The sequence below is a fragment of the Chiloscyllium plagiosum genome, unplaced genomic scaffold (genome assembly GCF_037043375.1).
Source record: "Chiloscyllium plagiosum isolate Xiang-an unplaced genomic scaffold, Cpla_swu_hap1 HiC_scaffold_32, whole genome shotgun sequence".
NCBI lineage: Eukaryota > Metazoa > Chordata > Chondrichthyes > Orectolobiformes > Hemiscylliidae > Chiloscyllium > Chiloscyllium plagiosum.
In genome coordinates this window covers 8,322,254-8,340,225 of record NW_028270170.1, presented here as the reverse complement: position 1 = coordinate 8,340,225, position 17,972 = coordinate 8,322,254, and the positions used below count along the sequence as shown (strand labels likewise).

The 17,972-nt window shown below is 41.4% G+C and overlaps 1 protein-coding gene across 2 annotated transcripts in view; it reads right to left on the bottom strand.

Annotated features, from left to right (window-relative positions):
- LOC122539774 (uncharacterized) overlaps window positions 1-4,269 on the bottom strand; it is an 82,403-nt gene extending 78,134 nt beyond the window's left edge. Inside the window, exon 1 of one of the 2 annotated variants that reach the window (XM_043674823.2) lies at window positions 4,130-4,269. In XM_043674823.2, coding sequence (XP_043530758.1) covers window positions 4,130-4,180 — 51 coding nt within the window. In that variant the 5' untranslated portion in view covers window positions 4,181-4,269. The remainder of the gene's footprint in view (window positions 1-4,129) is intronic. The other variant, XM_043674822.2, reaches the window with a different exon arrangement.
- Window positions 4,270-17,972: the final 13,703 nt, after the last annotated feature.

Below are 17,972 nucleotides of genomic sequence, written 5' to 3'. Positions count from 1 at the left end.
ATTTTACTTTCCCTTCTATAATACTAGCCCGATAAAACCCCCTGGTTAAGATTTACCAAAATTCAACTTTTCAAAAACCAGTCAGATGTTGAATCTTTTCTTCTTCTTCGGGATTTCTGCTTCACAGATTACTGATTGATAAAGGTATCTTTGAGAGAACTATTTTTGGACAATCTTTTTACATGCTGGTGGCTTGGCAGTTCTCCTCCCAACTTTCAGTTTTCCCTGGTCTGATACCCTCAAAGCATTGGATTGTGTCATTGGCTTTTAAGATTGTCAATATACTAAATTCAAACTGGATTGGAGTTTCGTGTTTTTCGGGGTATAATTTAAATTGATGGCCTAATTCAAATCTGTTTTGTTGTTTCCAGGCAACCAGCTATTCTAGCTACCCCAGCAGCTGGAGCACGTTACACTGTATCTTTTTTCAGAACACTTGGTGCTGTCAGGTAGTATTTGCTAGCTTTCAACTCTCTTAAAAAGGTACAGCACACCCACATCTTCATAACAGTCATAGAATAGGTTTATTGACATAGAATATAGAACAGAGAACATAGAAAAGTACAGCACAGTACAGGCCCTTCAGCCCTCAATGTTGTATCGGCCTTTTACCTTACTCTTAAAATCAGACTAACCTAGATAACCTTCACTGTACAATCTCTCCATGTGCCTACCCAAGAGTTGCTTAAATGTCCCTGATGTCCCTGACTCTACTACCACTGCTGGCAGTACATTCCACATACTCACCATTCTCTGTATAATGAACCTACCTCTGACATCACCCCTCAACCATCCACTAATCACCTTAAAATTATGCCTCCATATGATAGATATTTCTGCCATGGGAAAAAGTCTCTGTCTGTCCATTCTATCTATGCCTCTGAACATTTTATATACCTCTATCAAGTCACCTCTCATCCTTCTTCATTTCAATGAGAAAAGCCCAAGTTTCCGCAACCTTTCTTCATAAGACATACCCTCCAGTCCAGGCAGCATCCTGGTAAATCTCATCTGCACCTTCTCTAAAGCTTCCACATCTTTCCTACAATGAGGTGACCAGAACTGAACAGAATATTCCAGAGTGTGGTCTAACCAACGCTCTGTAGAGCTGCAGCATAACCTCATGGCTCTAAAGAACAATCCCCCTGCTAATGAAAGCCCAACACACCATACGCCTTCTTAACGACCCTATCAACTTGGGTGGCAACTTGGAGGAACCTATGGACATGAACCCCAAAATCCCTCAGTTCCTCCACACTGCCAAGAGTCCTGCCTTTAACCCTGTATTCTGCATTAAATAATATATCTGAACAGGTTGATTAGAGAAATACCTGGAACATTTGTAGATTTTTCTTCTAACCAACCTGTTCAGAGATGGAGCAACTCCAGCGCAGCTGGGACTTGAACCCTGGGCTCCTAGTCCACAGGGACGGAAACTACCACTGCAACACAAGTAGAGAGGAGATGATGGCAAAATGGTAATATCATTGGACTAATAATGCCGAGGCCCAGGTTTGAACTCTGGAGGAACCCAAGTTAAAATACCACTACAAAAGTTAGTATTTGAGAAACATCAGTCATTGAGAATAGACTGAAGAGTTTGGGACTGCTCCCCTTGGAGAGATGAAGGCTAAGAGGAAATCTGATAGATGTTCTCCGATGAGAGGTCTGGATAGAGTAGAGAAGGAGAACTGTTCCCGCTTGTCAAAGGATCGGGTATGAGAAAGCACAGATGAGGTGATTTGCCAGTGTAGAAAAGGGGGCACAAGTGGGTCTAGTTTGCAATTTATTGCCTGTAAGTATGGTGACAGTAGAGTCAATTGAGGCATTCAAGAGAACTTTACTTCTATTCAAATAATCATCCAATGTGCAAGGCAGAACAATAACTAATGATATTAATTTGGAGAGTCAGCGCAGGCACAGCAGGCTGAATGGCCTCCTTTCCTGATGAAGGGCTAATGCTCGAAGCATCGATTTTTTGCTCCTTGGATGCTGCCTGACCTGCTGTGCTTTTCCAGCAACACACTCTTGACTTCTTCTGTACCAACACATATTTATGTGAGTCAATGAATAATGAACGCAAGTGTTCAGAGAAAATAAAAAGAAACATCAATATTTTTCATGCCCTGTCATTTTTTTCTCCAGGCATTTCTCAACAATGTGCTGGAGATTAATCTTTGGTTCCTGGATGCTGCAGGCCAGTTATGGAGGTTTGGCAACTAATATTCCTTCTATGTTGAGTAGGTATTGCTGTACAGCAGCTCATGTAACATCAAGGCAACAAACAGGCTGCTTGTAACCAAGGATTCCTTTAGATTCAGGCAGATGGAGCAAAGAGAAATTAAACGGAACATTGTAGAAGCAAGTTACTGCAGATACTGGAATTTGTACTGAAAATAAAATAAAATGCTGGGAATCACATGGGTCAGGCATCCATGGAGAGACAGCAAGCTAATGTATCATGTCTAGATGACTCTTCATCAGAGCTAGAACATTATTGGCAATAAGACAGCATGGTAGCTCAGTGATTAGCATTGCTGCCTCACAGTGCTAGGGATTTAGGTTCGATTCCAGCCTTGGGCAACTGTCTGTGTAGAGTTTGCATGGGTTTCCTCCGGGTGCTTCAGTATCCTCCCACAATCCAAAGATGTGCAGGTTAGGTGAATTAGCCATGCTAAATTGCCCATAGTGTTCAGGGATGTGTCAGTAAAGTGCATTAGTCAGGGGTAAATAAAGGAGAATGAGTTTTGGGTAGGTTATCCTTCAGAGGGTTGGTGTGAACTTGATGGGCTGAATGGCCTACTTTGACTCCTACAACTTATGGTCTTAGAACATAGAGTCCCTGCAGTGTGGAAACAGGCCATTCAGCCCAATTTTCTCTGCCATTCAGTCAGGTATTTTCAGACCAGACTTCTAAGCAGAAAAGACTTGCAATTCAAAATCTCAAAAAAACAATGAGGTGTATTATCAAAATATATATAATTGGACGGTATCTTATTAACTTAAATCATTTACAAAAGAGGACATTAAAACTGTCAGTGTATAAGTATTGTGTGTGCCCAATCTTCACTAGATTCCAGATGGAGTTGAATAAAGCTTTGCATCAAGTTGCATTTACATAGCAACTGTTATTTTTGTTTTACAGGAGGATGAAGCACAGCTGGTCAGCCAGCATCCAACAGCAGGAGGAGACATTAGAGCAGCTGGAGAGGAGTGCCTCAAAGGGAGAGGGGGTGAGGTCTAGGATGGGAATTTCAGAGCTTTGCTAGTGAAAGCTCAGCTCCCAATGATGGAGTGGTTATTATTATGAAGGATATGTAAGAGCCCAGAATGGGAGCAGCACAGGGATCTTGCAGCGTTCTTCTGGATTTGAGAGAGATAGGAATTTGAAATTAAAGATAATTGGTTTAACCATGTGACATCACAGCTCAGGCAGGGATGAGGATGGGGGGGAAGCAAGAATGGAAACAAGACAGTGCTGAGGATGGTAGGAATGTCAAGGAAAAGAATGTGAAGATGAGATGATGTACAGGAGACAAGGAGAGAAGGAAATAACAGAAGTAGGATGAGGCACACAGGAGGGGGTTTAGCTGTAGAAAGGGTAGACAGTCAGAGATGAAAGAGATGGAGGAGATTGAGTGTTTAGTCACTGGTCATTGTAGGAAAGTCCTAATGAAGGGCTTTTGTCCGAAATGTGGATTTTCCTGCTCCTTGCATGCTGCCTGACCTGCTGTGCTTTTCCAGCACCACTCTAATCTTGATTATAGGAAAGCAGCAGTTGACTTGCACGCAATCAGCTGCTAAAAACTGCAACACTAGGGATGTCTTGTTCTCCTAGAAACAGAGTGAAGGAATCTTCTACAACCACCTGAGAGAGCCTCTGTTTAATGTTTTATTTGAAATTCAGGTTCATTGCTGCTGCAGAGAGTGGCTTTAATTGGTGTCAGCGAGAATGAAGAAATGTAAAGACCCAAACTGCTGAGTCTCGTCATAAATAAGTAAAGGGACATGAATGTGGAATGATTCTCAAGGTGGAAGAGGGCAAGAATAAAAACAGGACGAAGTTAACAACGTCAAGGTATTGACCAGGTAAGTAAGGCGACAGCAGGGAAGGTGCAGAGTCACTAACCTGCAATGACAGTGTCTGCAGACACACACTCCGCACTCCGAGCCCATACATTGGACAAGCGCCGTGCAAACTCACACTTCACCCGCTTTATTCACGAAAGATTCTTTTTCACGTGTGCTCCTGAGGTCGGGCCGGTGAGAGCTAAAAAGATTAAACTGCAGCCGGAAGAAAAAGCTGCAATGTCCGCCCCTTTTTAATTTTGGTTCCCGGGTCACCAAAACGAAGTCAAAGGCAGAAAGTTTCTCGATATATTTAAAAAAAAACTTTTTGCCGTCCTTAGCATTTCTTAAATGTGTAATTTTCCCAGACTTTCAGTTAAAATTGTCTTCTTCCAACACCTGGTCTAGCTGAAATGTATGTCATAAATGGAATTAGTTTGCTCCATTATTGGAAATACTTGTGAAAGAATTGTTTTTCCGTCTAATTTCAGTTCAGTGCCTGTCTTACAAATTATAAAAACCGAAAGAACTGCGGATACTGTAAATCAGAGACAAAAATAGAAACTGCTGGAAAAGCTCAACAGGTCTGTGGAGAGAAATCGAGTGACTTCTCCTCAGAACAAATAACAAATTATAATTTGCTTTCAAGCAAATTTGCATCCTCATTTTTTTTGCACGCATCCTCCTCGAAAATACAAGGGTTCAGAAAAGATTTATAAGGATGTTGCCAGGATAGGAGGGTTTGAGCTATAGGGAGAGGCTGAACAGGCTGGGGCTACTTTCCCTAGAGAGTCAGAGGCTGAGGGGTGACCTTATAGAGGTTTATAAAATCATGAAGAACATGGATATGGTAAATAGACAAAATCCTATCCCTGGGATCAGGGAATCCAAAACCAGAGGGCATAGGTTTAAGATGAGAGGGGAAAGATTTAAAAGGGACCTAAGGGACAACATTTTCATGCAGAGGATGGTGCATGTATGGAATGAGCTGGCAAAGGAAGTGGTGAAGGCTGGTACAATTATAACATTTAAAAGGTATGTGGATGAGTATATGAATAGGTTAGAGGAATGTGGGCCAAATGCTGGCAAATGGGATTAGAATTATTTTGGATATCTGGTCAGCATAAGCGAGTTGGACCTAAAGATCTGTTTCTGTGCAGTACAACTCTATGATTCTATTTCCACCACAGAGCAAATACATGCTCCTCGGGCAGTTAACACCAGAAATGATTCAGATCTGAGACTCCCACTGGATTGATAGCTGTGTCTGGGAGGCACAGTAACTCTTGTCTCTAAGCCTCTGGAGGTCATGATCAATTCCAGAGACTTTGACAGAAGTCATCTCTGGGTGCTTGCTGCAGGAGTCCTGCACTGTCAAAGATGCCCTCTTTTAGATGAACATTAAACAGAATACCCCACCCATCTGCATTCTCAGGCAGATGTAAAAGATCAAGAGTTCCCTCCAGCGTCAGGCTACCAATAAAGTTTAATTAGACAGATTTAAAATGTCATTATCACATTGTTGTTTGTGAGAGCTTGCTGTGTGCAAATTAAGTAAAGCATTCCATATTGTCTAGGGGGACAGCTGGTTTGCAATGCAGAGTGATGGCAACAGCATTGGTTCAATTCCCACACCAAATGAGGTTATTATGAAGAACTCTCCATCTCAACCTCTCCCCTCACCTGAGGTCTGGTGACCCATGTTATACCACGACCAGTTGGCTTTCTGTAATGGGACAGCAGCCTTGTGGTCTGTTAAGACCATGTGACTTTACCAGACACAATGCACCAGTCTACACTGAATTGTTGGCATTCACGTTGTTGAAATTGTTGAAGGCACTATATTAATGCAAATCTTCTGTTTAAGGGATTTCAGTCGGGGCGAGTGGTGTTAGGTGGTGGGTTTCTACAATTATCCCTAGCTAACTGCAAAAAGATATGAGCCATGGTTCTTGCAGTTAACCTCTGCTGAATGGGGACATGTATGAACATATATGAAAGGGTAATCAGATATCACCTGACTGTGATGCCCAATGTTGCTGAATAACCTCCTGACCAAACACAGTTGAAGCTTCCACATGATGGATCACCATTTGGCTGAGTACCAGAGCACATTAAAAATACCTGGAACCACTCCTCAGAACAAATCAGAAGGGAGGAGTGTGGAAATTGATGGAAAACGAAACACCCTCAAGCCATAGGAGCAGGAGTAGGCCATTCAGCTCTTTGAACCTGTCATAGAGTCATAGAGATGTACAGCATGGAAACAGACCCTTCGGTCCAACCTGTCCATGTTGACCAGATATCCCAACCTAATCTAGACCCACCTGCCAGCACCCAGCCCATATCCCTCCAAATCTAACTCAATATTCCATGAGCAAATGTAAAATAAAGATGTTTTCTCAAGGTGGGTCTCATCTTTCCCAAAGGTATTATTTCCTTCACCTTGGTGCTGCTTCCTGCTGTTGCAATATGGTAGTCTGCAAGCTTCAACACCTTTCATTTTCATCAACAATGCTTTCCCTTAGAATAAACAAAAGGAGGTCACTACACTGTACAGGCCAGTGACTCCAGCCTCCTCCTTCCTCCCACTGTTATCCTGAAACTTCCCAACAGCCATGACCCTGAGAGGAAACTCAACCAGCAGCAGAGTGACTGATGAATAATACCTTGTTGAGACTATTTGAAGGGTAGCGAGGTCAGGAAATCAATGACTTAAAAACCGAGGAATGAGGTTCTCCCCTGATATTCCTGTATTAAAGTTTCACCTGGGGCTGAGATGAGGAGAATTTTCTTCATCTAGAGAACAGTGAGCCTGTGGAATTTGCTGCCACAGAATGCAGTCAAGGCTAAAATGGTGTACGATTTCAAGGAAGTGGGTGTACACTTGGGACTAAAAGGATCAAAGGTTGGGGAAAGAAATGGGAATAAACTATTGAGTTGGATGATCAGACATGACCATAAAGAATAGCAGAGCAGGCTCCAAGAGCCAAATGGCCTACTCCTGTTCCTATTCTCTATGCTTCTATGGGTTGAAAGTGTAGATTTATAATATTATCAATGATATTCAGTGAAAACAGAAGAGAAATGAATAAGGGAATTGGATAAAAGCACGAAAAGGAAAGTTTTTACAGGCTGTGGGAAACGAACAGGGGATGTGGGATTAATTTGTAGCAGGGAGCTTGTGCACACAGGAAAGGTTGAATAGCCTCCTGCACACTATGATTCTAAGAATTGTTTTTTAAATTCTGCATAATGGCAGAACTCAGTTCAGGTCACACAGTTAGTGTTGTGTTTGGTCATTAGAGAAAGATGCTAATTTATATTTTGCTTTTCATGACACTAGGATCTCCCAAAGTGCTTTACAGAAAATGAAGTCATTTTGAAGTGTAATCACTGTTTTAATGTTGGAAACACACCATCCACTTTGCACACAGTAAGCTCCCACAGAGATGTAATAATGGCCAAATAATCTGTTTTTGTGATGTTGCTTGGTGCATAAGTATTGTCTAGGTCACAGGGGATACATTCCCTACTTTCCTTTGAAATTGTTCAATGCAATCTCTTAATTCCACTTAAGAAAGTGGAAGGACCTTGGTTTAACATTTCAATTGGAAAGTGGCATCTCTAACTGTGTAGCACTCAGTACTGCACTGGAGCATTAGCTAAGATTATATACCTCTAGAGTGGGACTTGGAGCAAGACCTTTTTTTGTAACAATAAAGAAAAAGAAAATCACATTAATTTAATTCTAACTCCTCAAATGGATCAATTAGTTAATCAGTCACATCATATGGCATTAAGTCAGCAAGCTCAGACATTTCCAGCCTGAGTTGTGCTGGTTGCTTTAACTCAATGCACTGTTAACATTATCAAAATTGGTCTTAGTCTCAAAACGTCGGTCTGAGTTCTTACCATGGTTCTTCTCCACTCAGTTTGATAACTACAAATACAAGTATGTTCAATAGTCACTGGACTTAAAACGTTAACTCGGCTTTCTTCCCACACTGCTGCCAGACTTGCTGAGTTTCTCCAGCAATTTCTGTTTTTATTCTTAACGTTACTTAATATAGCTTGGTTTAAAATGTCCTGTAAAGTGCCTTGGAACATCTTATTATTTTGCAGGTGCTATATAAATAAACATTGTTGCTATTATTAATATTGGGTCAGTATAGTATCTGACTTGACCATGATTCACACGGTAGCCAAATAATCTGCACAAAACATTGCATTCAGAGAGAAAAATATTGACCAATAAACATCTTCAGGCAAACACAGAATTGCAGGGTAAAACAGACAATATATATAAATACATTTTTAAAACCACAATGTAAATGTCAATTTTTGTTAAGTTTGTGAAGTAGATTTTTAAAGTTAAATAATGTCTTTGTTACAGCCAGAGTTCATGGAAACAGCAAATTTTGCTGTTTCCAAGTGTCCCTTTATTTACTTGTGCACAGCAAATTTTGTCCAAATGTTAATTTCAAATGCAGATAACTGAGAGGGCAGTGACTAACTCCTATTTTCATTCATGCCTCATTTGTCAAGATGAGGAAGGCCAGTATCAAAGGGCATTACCTCATCTTTATTGGCTGCCTTGCGCAGGGCAGGAGGTTTCGTGAGTAACTGCTGGCAGTTTCAAGCCACACCTATTTTTTTCTCCATTTATACATTCAGAAGCAAGACCTTGAAATGAAAGATTGTCGCCAGTGCAGAGAGATTCTGAAACAATCGCTTAGTTCAGAGCCAGGAATGAGCAGTGAGTAGGTCCTCAACCAGGAAATCCATGTGGAAGGCATCTTTCAACCTTTACAAATTTTCTCCAACCAAAAGTAACCCTTTGGACGTTTGTAACCTTTACATTTCCCTCCCCTCACTCTGGTAGCTAATGTTAGTTATTAACAGGTGTCTTTCTCTGAGCAGAAATACTCTGCAGATGCTCATGTCAGTTATTTCCCTTTAGGATGAAAATAGAAGAATAGTGAGCTCAGAACTCATGGGAGGTGTGTCACATAATCAGTGTATCAGGCGGTTTGACATGACAAGCAGGGAAGTTGAAGCAACTGCACAGAGGCTGGTATCCCGTCACCAAGTGTCCCTTTATTTACTTGTGCACAGTACCCTGGCTGTAGCCAGCCAGCTTGGAGCCAGTTCTTTTAACTGAGGGGATTCTAAATCCCGTTTATGTATCCTTTTTAAAACCCCCCACGATACTGCCAAACAGCAGTAGTACTTATTCCTCCCCTGCGCCCATGTCATGTGCTTGTAGATGTAGGACACAGTGAAGAAACGAGTACAGAAAACTTTATTCAAATTCCACCACCACGAAGATAAAAACACCTGAGTGGCCAGTTACAAGCAGTGTCCATGGTGCTCACCTCTTCCTGAAAATCCCATTTATATTTTTCTTCCCAATTTACAAATGTCTGACTTACACACGCTCATATTTATGATTGTGAGCCCATACAGGAGTGTAATTTTAAAGACTCAACTTATCAACATTTCCCGTACTTTTGATCAGCTGTTGTATATTGTCCTGAATGGTGTTCTGACTTACAAACAAATCAGCTTGCCAACAGCCTCCAGATCAGAACCTGTTTACCACCTGGAGACTACCTGTTATCTAACCTGGCAATAGGTCAGTCTCTTCAGGAAAGAAGGAGGAGAGTAAGGGAAAGGAAACTAAATGAGGAAAGAGCTAGAGAAACAGTTTGTCGTTGGGTAATGAAATAACTCCACAGAGGGTGGTATCCTGTCACCAAGTCACCCTGTATTTACACCTGAACAGTACTTGAAACTGGTCCAGCTTCCTCAGAGCCAGCTCTGAGTGAACGGAACCTGTGATTCTCCTTTTTTTTGCACCCATGTTGTGTGTGTGCAGGTGTGAGACACAGTGAAACACAAGTGCATAAGTCTTTAATCGCCTGTTTTTTTTTCTTTTGTTTCTTTTCTACTTCAGTTTTTTTCTTTTACCCCCAACACTACCGCCTAACTGCGGTAGTGCTTATTTATTCCCCAGCACTCATGTTGTGTGTGTGCAGGTATGAGACACAGTGAAAAACAACAAGTGCATAAGTCTTTAATCACCTGTTTATTTCAGTCATATCTGGCTTCCTGATTGGCCCAGATTACCAGCCCCAATCAAGGATCTAGTAGTCAATGAGATCTACCTTGTTTCAATCACTGGAGAGGTGTAGAATTAAGGGCACGTGAATAGAAGATATCAAACTTAATGAGAAGACATAGCCAATGAGTTCCTTGCATTGGTTGTTGATATTCATTGGGGTGGGCAGGGAAAAGGAATTTATAGAGATGGATGGCACATATAGTAGAAACCACACCACACAAAAACAAGCTTTCCAGCCTCGATGTATCCTCGTAGATTCTAGATTCCTCCAACATCATCATCATCTTAACCTCATTCCACTCCTTTCTTCCCCATATGCATATGTAGCTTCCCTTTATACCAATGCTTACTGAGCCTGTTCCCACAGTAACCCCATTCCAAGGCTTGAAGACCAACCTAACCTCTTAGTGAATTGTGTGAGTGGGAAAACAGCATTTCATCTTGTGGGGAGGGGGTGTAGTTTGGCCAGTGCTGCCTTGGAGCTCTTAACTCTACTCGGAATCTCCAACCACTTGGGAAGACCCGTCTTAAATGTATTGAGGCTAATTGTCTGTACTATAGCTATGGTTGGGGGTTCATATTCTCACTGCTCTGTGGGTTAAGAATATTGTCCTGAAATCCCTTTTCGATTTATTAATAACTATCTCAAGAGCTCCTCAAGCTGAAATACTTCTCAAAATCTATATAAGGTTGAAGAACCTCTAATAGATAAAACTGTAGCCTTGCCTTTTGTGGTGGACCACCAACTTTTCCTGTATGTTAGAACTTCTATGTTCTGGATGAACCTTCTCTAGCATATCTACATCTCATCTGGTCTATGGTGCTACTATCTCTTCTCAAATACTCTTTTCTTGATTATTTTAAATCTAGTAGGTAACAGCTTGTGACTGTTTTCTCTGGCATGTCAAGTAGTAACGAATCCCAAGGGTATCTTTGCTTGCAAGGTTTCAACTCTTTAAATTCTAGAAAAAAAAACAGGCCTAATTTGTATTATCTCTGCTCATAACCCCTTAAATCTAAGTATCATTCTGATAAACCTATGCTGTATTCTCCCTATGACCAATATATTCTTCCTAAGGTATGATGCCCAGATTTGCTCACAGTACTCCAAGTGCAGTCATAGATGTACAGCATGGAAACAGATCCTTCCGTCCAACCCGTCCAGATATCCCAACCCACTGCCAGCACCCAGCTCATATCCCTCCAAACCCTTCCTATTCATATACCCATCCAAATGCCACTTAAATGTTGCAATTGTACCAGCCTCCGCCACTTCCTCTGGCAGCTCATTCCATACACGTACCACCCTCTGCGTGAAAAAGTTGCCCCATAGATCTCTTTTATATCTTTCTCCTCTCACCCTAAATCTATGCACCCTAGTTTTGGACTCCCCCACCCCAGGGAAAAGACTTTGTCTATTTATCCTATCCATGGCCCTCATAACTTTGTAAACCTCTATAAGGTCACCCCTCAGCCTCCGACACTCCAGGGAAAACAGCTCCAGCCTATTCAACCTCTCCCTATAGCTTAAATCCTCCAACCGTGGCAACATCCTTGTAAACCTTTTCTGAACCCTTTCAAGTATCACAACATCTTTCCAACAGTGGCCTAACCAATTTCCTGTACAGCCACAGCATGACCTCCCAACTCCTGTACTCAATACTCTGACCAATAAAGCATACCAAATGCCTTCTTCACTAACCTATCTACCTGCGACTCCACTTTCAAGGAGCTGTGAACCTGCACTCCAAGGTCTCTTTGTTTAGCAACACTGCCTAGGACCTTACCATTAAGTGTATAAGTCCTGCTAAGATATGCTTTCCCAAAATGCAGCACCTCGCATTTATCTGAATTAAACTTCACCTGCCACTTCTCAGCCCATTGGCCCATCTGTCAAGATCCTATTGTAATCTGAGGTAACCTTCTTCGCTGTCCACTACACCTCCAATTTTGGTGTCATCTGCAAACTTACTAACTGTACCTCTTATTCTCACATCCAAATCATTTATGTAAATGACAACAAGTAGAGGACCCAGCACCAATCCTTGTGGCACTCCACTTGAACTAAGGTTTTGCAGCATGACACCTACCTCCTTTTACTCCTGTCCTCTAGATGTGAAAACCAGCATTATTTTATATGTGGCAGTGGAGACAGATGAAGAGACGGAGAGATCAGATGTGGTGGGACTCAAACCCATGCCCCAGAATGTTAGCCTGGGGCTCTGGATTAATAGTTCAGTGACATTACCACAATGCCAGGACCTCACCCCTTATCAGCTAACAGTAAAGCAAAGCCAATATGTCAATTCAGTCATCCAGGGCCCTTAGTTTGGGAATTAACAATATATTATAGTGAATCGTAGTCAATGGTGCTCATGAATAAGAACAGCAAGGTGAAGATGATGGGGAAACCTGGAGTTTCTGCTCTGAGAGAAGCAGAGATGGACACCTCAAAGACCTGAGTTATATTCTTAGTCAAAGGATATTCAATCTTAATCTTGGCTGGAGAGAGCAAGAAGGCAAAGCAGGAGTGACTTAATGGAGATGGGAGCAGCGTGATTTCAGGAAGGGGAGAATGAAGTAAAAGGATAGTGAGAAAAAGGAGTGAAAGTTACACACTCAGGTCTGAAACATGTAATAGACATAAAGAGGGTGATAGAGTCTAGAGGATGTTCTGATCATCAACAGGGGTGATATTCTTTTACTCCAGGCCCCAGCTATATGAAAGATTGTTGCATTTTACACACAACACATTCAGTACCTTACTGTATCAATAAGTATTACATTGTCAAATTTTAATAACTGTCAACCGACAGGCACCAATATTTATTGCAAGAAACCAGTGGAACAGACACTGAAGCATTAGCTCATTCCTTTAATGAAATAAATCTCACACTAACTGTCTCTGACATTTCTGGCTCTGCTCAGGCTAAAGAATTTAGAATTTAGTTAGTTAGAAATTAGTCAGAACTTATTGTGTTTCAAGCCAAACTGCACGACAGCAGTATGGTGGCTCAGTGGTTAGCACTGCTGCTTCACAGCACGAGGGACCCAGCTTTGATTGCAGTCTCAGGCAACTGTCTGTGTGGAGTTTGCACATTCTCCCTGTGTCTGTGTGGGTTTCCTCCCACAATCCAAAAATGTGCAGGGTGGTTTGGCTATGCTAAATTGCCCATAGTGTTAGGTGCATTAGTCAGAGGAAATAGGGGAATGGGACTGGGTGGGTTACTCTTTGGAGGGTCAGTGTTGACTTGCTGGGCCGAAGAGCCTGTTTCCACGTAGTAGGGATTCTAAGAGAAGCTGACACTGTGACATAGTGTAACACAGCGTCTTCATTATTTTTGTGACATTACACAAGGACAACTGATCAAACTAGCTGAGACTAATCCTAATTGTTGCAGTATGTGCTCAGGCATAACAATTTGAAGAATTAATATTAAGTAAATGTCAACAAAAACCTAGATAAACTGGATGATGGGATGAGACCCATAAGGTTCAACAAATAGCCTGTGTGTGAGATATACTGGATGTCATTTGAAGGTAAGTGCATCAGGCCTCAAGTTCTCCTTGTCACCATCAGAAAGATAGCAGTGGCTTGTGTGGAGTTACAGATGAAAGATTAGCTTAGATCCCTGGCTAGTGTTAGGGCTTCAGGCACAATCCTGAATATGAGAAATTTAGCAAGTGAGTTAAGGGATATCCCCTCTTATTTAAATTAATCCAAGTCTGGATAATGACTACTTGTGGAATCCCTACAGTGTGCAAGGAAGCCATTTGGCCCATCAAGTCCACACCAAACCTTTAAAGAGCATCCCACTCCCCAACCCATCCACACATTTCCCACGGCCAATCCACCTAACCTGCACATGTTTGGACAGTGGGAGTAAATCAGAACACCCAGCGGTCAAGGCTGGAATTGAACCTAGGTCCTTGGCACCATGAGGCAGCAGTGCTAACCACTAAGCTACCATGCCACCCTAATAGGAGAGGAGAAAAGAAATTGTATTTACATTGAGCTGTCCAGTGGTGAAAAGTAGAAATGCTTCACAGCTAATGAAATAATTTTCAAATGTAGTCACTGTTGTAAAGTAAGAGACATGGAAATTAATGTTCATGCACCAGTGTGGTGTTCTGTAATTATCTGGTTAGTTAAGTCTGACTGTGTGACGTACTGACGACACACAGCAAACATCATTGCAAGTAGTTAATGCAATTTTATGCAAGCTTGCTCGCTTTCGCAGTCTGGTGGCATGATGAAACCAGAGGAAGAGGTCTCATAAACAGAGTTGAAATTTTCATTACCTCAGCAGATGCTGCAATTATTCTTTATCAGCACAAAATCAAGAATATTTGAACAATCACCTTTTGTTGTGATGTGGATTTAGGGATGAATATTGGTCAAGGTAATTAGGATAACTCCTCTGGTGATAAGTGACAGATGATTAATGCTATGTATCAAGCAAGGAGGGCCTTAGTTTAATGTCTCATTTGAAAGACTTCATTTCTGACAGTGCAGCACTTCTCCAATACTGAAGCACCAATCTAGATTAAGTGCTCAAATTTCATGCAGAGGGAATCAAATCCCTAAGTTTTCATTTAGAGGTGAGCCCACTAGTACCTTGAGGTGTAGCTGACACCAAAATAGAGACGACACCGAAACAAATAAACAAGATAAAATATTTTCATTTTTTGAACAATTTACTTTTTAGTAAAAACGTAATCCTTCATAGTAAAATATCTCTCTTACATTTACTCAATTCACATGTTGCACACAGGCAACATGACCATCAGCAACAGTTCTGTGTATAATTGTAAAGTTATTTTAAAAAAAAACAAATAAATAAACCCAGACAGATAAATCTCTTTCTAAGGCAAAATGTTCCCATAGAAATATTACAAATGAGAATATTTAGATTTTTTTTGTTTTTTTCTACTTTTGACAAATAATATTTGAATGAGTTTATTTACAAATTGAATGAAGCACCTGTACAACTTCTACTCAGAGAGTTACGAACATCAGACTATTTAAGAAAAATGCATGAGCAAACAGGGTCCAGCCAGAGAGCAATCCTTTTATTCCTTGTCTTGATCGGGCTGTGGATTTCTCCCTCAAATGTGATTTGCACCTCTGCAGACGCTTGATGGGCTACCCACTCATGCAAAATAGTGCGTGATCCGTGAGGGAGGGGGTCAGACAGCAATTCAACTGTGGAAAGCTTCGCCATTGAGCAATCCCATCCTCCTCCCAATGGTCACTCATGAATGTTTCTTCTGATGGGAGGTCATTGGGTCTGAGGCAAGAACCCTCTGGATTGTGCACGAGAGAAATTGCAGCATCCCGCCATCTGCATGCCAACTACAACCAGCTGACTGGACAGATGGGTCACCCACAATTGGGATCTTCCAGGTGTGCCTGTGACTCAAGTTACACACTGGGCATTGTACCAAGTCATGGTGGGTGTTACATTATCCTAAGATAAGCCTCTACACAAGTTTAACAAGTTGAACGTTAAAAACATTTTTTAAAAAAATGCATGGTACATTTTATAAATGCTCTGTAATCTAAAAGGAGACATTTTTACAATGATGCTTTGTCTTCAATTATTTACATTGCTTGCACAGAATCCTGATGCTACACCATGTGTCGAAGTGTCTGTAGCTACGGTTTAACACCGGTTTATATGAAATGCTACAAACTCTACCAAAAACAGCGAAACCAGCTTACAGTGTGCCACATGACGGTCAATCACAAGATGCCCACCGCTCCCACATTTAAAAAGTGCATAGGAAAACAAATAACAAATTATAATGGAGACCAAAACTAGGTCATCCAAATCAATCCCCACTCTGATACTTTCATTATTAAGTCATCTATTTCTAAAATAAACCCAAACAATCAGAATCATTGTGAACCAAACAGACATGTGGTATTGTCCAAATTGATGGTGATCTCATCATGTTCCTGATAACATATGCTGCCTGTAAACATGTCTCATCATTTAGAGCCTGACCACGCATGGTACCGCTCTGCCTGGCACATGTGAGCCGGCGAAATCCTGGAGGTTACATTTCATGACCTCCAAACTCAAACTGCCCCTCCACCTTCCCACCACAAGTTTTTGGATAAGTCCACCCCCCCCCTCCCCCCGTGATGCTCCCCTTCCCCAGCTAATTGGAGAAAGAAACAGACTCTTTACTATTCAATTGGATGATTCTTGACTCTGGGTGACGGAGTTTCACCTCACTCAGTTTCCAAGACTTTTGCAACTACATAAAGCAAAAAAAATCAAAGAAAATGGGATAAATAAATTCAAAAAGTTTTACTTTCCTGCTCCTATAATTTTTCTCAGGAGTTACACTCATAGCAGTGTTCTACAGATTAACTACAATTCCTTGACCCATCCTAGACCCAAGTTACACTGAAGCAAATCATAATGAAACTCAGTATCACTAGGTCAAAATGCTGAAACTCCCTTCCTAATAGCATTCTGAATGTATACCCCAAAGACTGCAGTAGTTCTAGAAGACAGCTCAACACCACCTTCTCTTGGGAAATTAGGGATGATCAATAAATGCTGGACTAACTGGCAACATCCACATGCCATGAACAAATTTTCAAAGACCCTTTTTCATTAGAACAGCTTAATGATTCGGATGCACTACGCATGTGGAAGAAAGCTTCCCTCAATTATCGTTGAAACTTTATTGCTGGAACAGCACAGCAGGTCAGGCAGCATCCAGGGAACAGGAGATTCGACGTTTCGGGCACAGGCCCTTCTTCAGGAAGGGCCTGTGCCCGAAACGTCGAATCTCCTGTTCCCTGGATGCTGCCTGACCTGCTGTGCTGTTCCAGCAATAAAGTTTCAACTTTGATCTCCAGCATCTGCAGACCTCACTTTCTCCCTCAATTATCGCTCAAGTTTCATTCCTTGCGGTATAAACATTAAACACCTCCACACAAAATCGCACTAGCATTAGTTCGTCATTGGGATAATGAAGTATAGGTTACATTACTTCCACACACAAAAGGTTATTATCATTACATGATTGATTTGCACTGTTTTACTTAGAAAGTAAACAAAAAAAAGTAATGGTGTGGAATGCCCTGCCTGCCAATGCAGTTAACTCAGCCACATTAGGGCATTTAAACAGTCCTTGGATAACCATATCGATGATGAGAGGATAGTGTGGGGGATGGGCTTAGATTAGTTCACAGGTCGGCGCTACATAGAGGGCTGAAGGACCTGTTCTGCTCTGTATTGTTCTAAAGGGGTGCAGTTGGCAATTTATCCATTTTTTTTCGTCAGAAATTGAAACAATAAGAGTTTTGATTTGTCAGCAAAGTATATCAGGGATCCAACTCCAAATTGTTGAACTGGATTCGTAAACACATGACAATCTGAGCACTATGAAATGTTCAAATAGCTAACGATAAAGATAGCACTCATTTAATTATGAAATGATCCACCGGACTTGATTCAAAACTAATGCTGTTGACGGCAAGATGGTAGAAGCAGTGACAGCATACAATTTTCTTACAACTTATTTCCACTTGAAGGGATTAAGGTGTCTTGTACAGATACATATGTGCCCTTCATAATAGCAGCTGCTAGATGATGATCAAGTGTAAGATCCCCATTTTACTTTGATCCTGCCCGCACCCCACCACAACTTCAACAATTCGAATCTTCCAGAACAATTCAATGCCCAACTGTTGCCTAGCTGTTGATAAGATTGAGACCAAGGGTTGACTCTCAGTCTTGGGAAGGGGCAAACA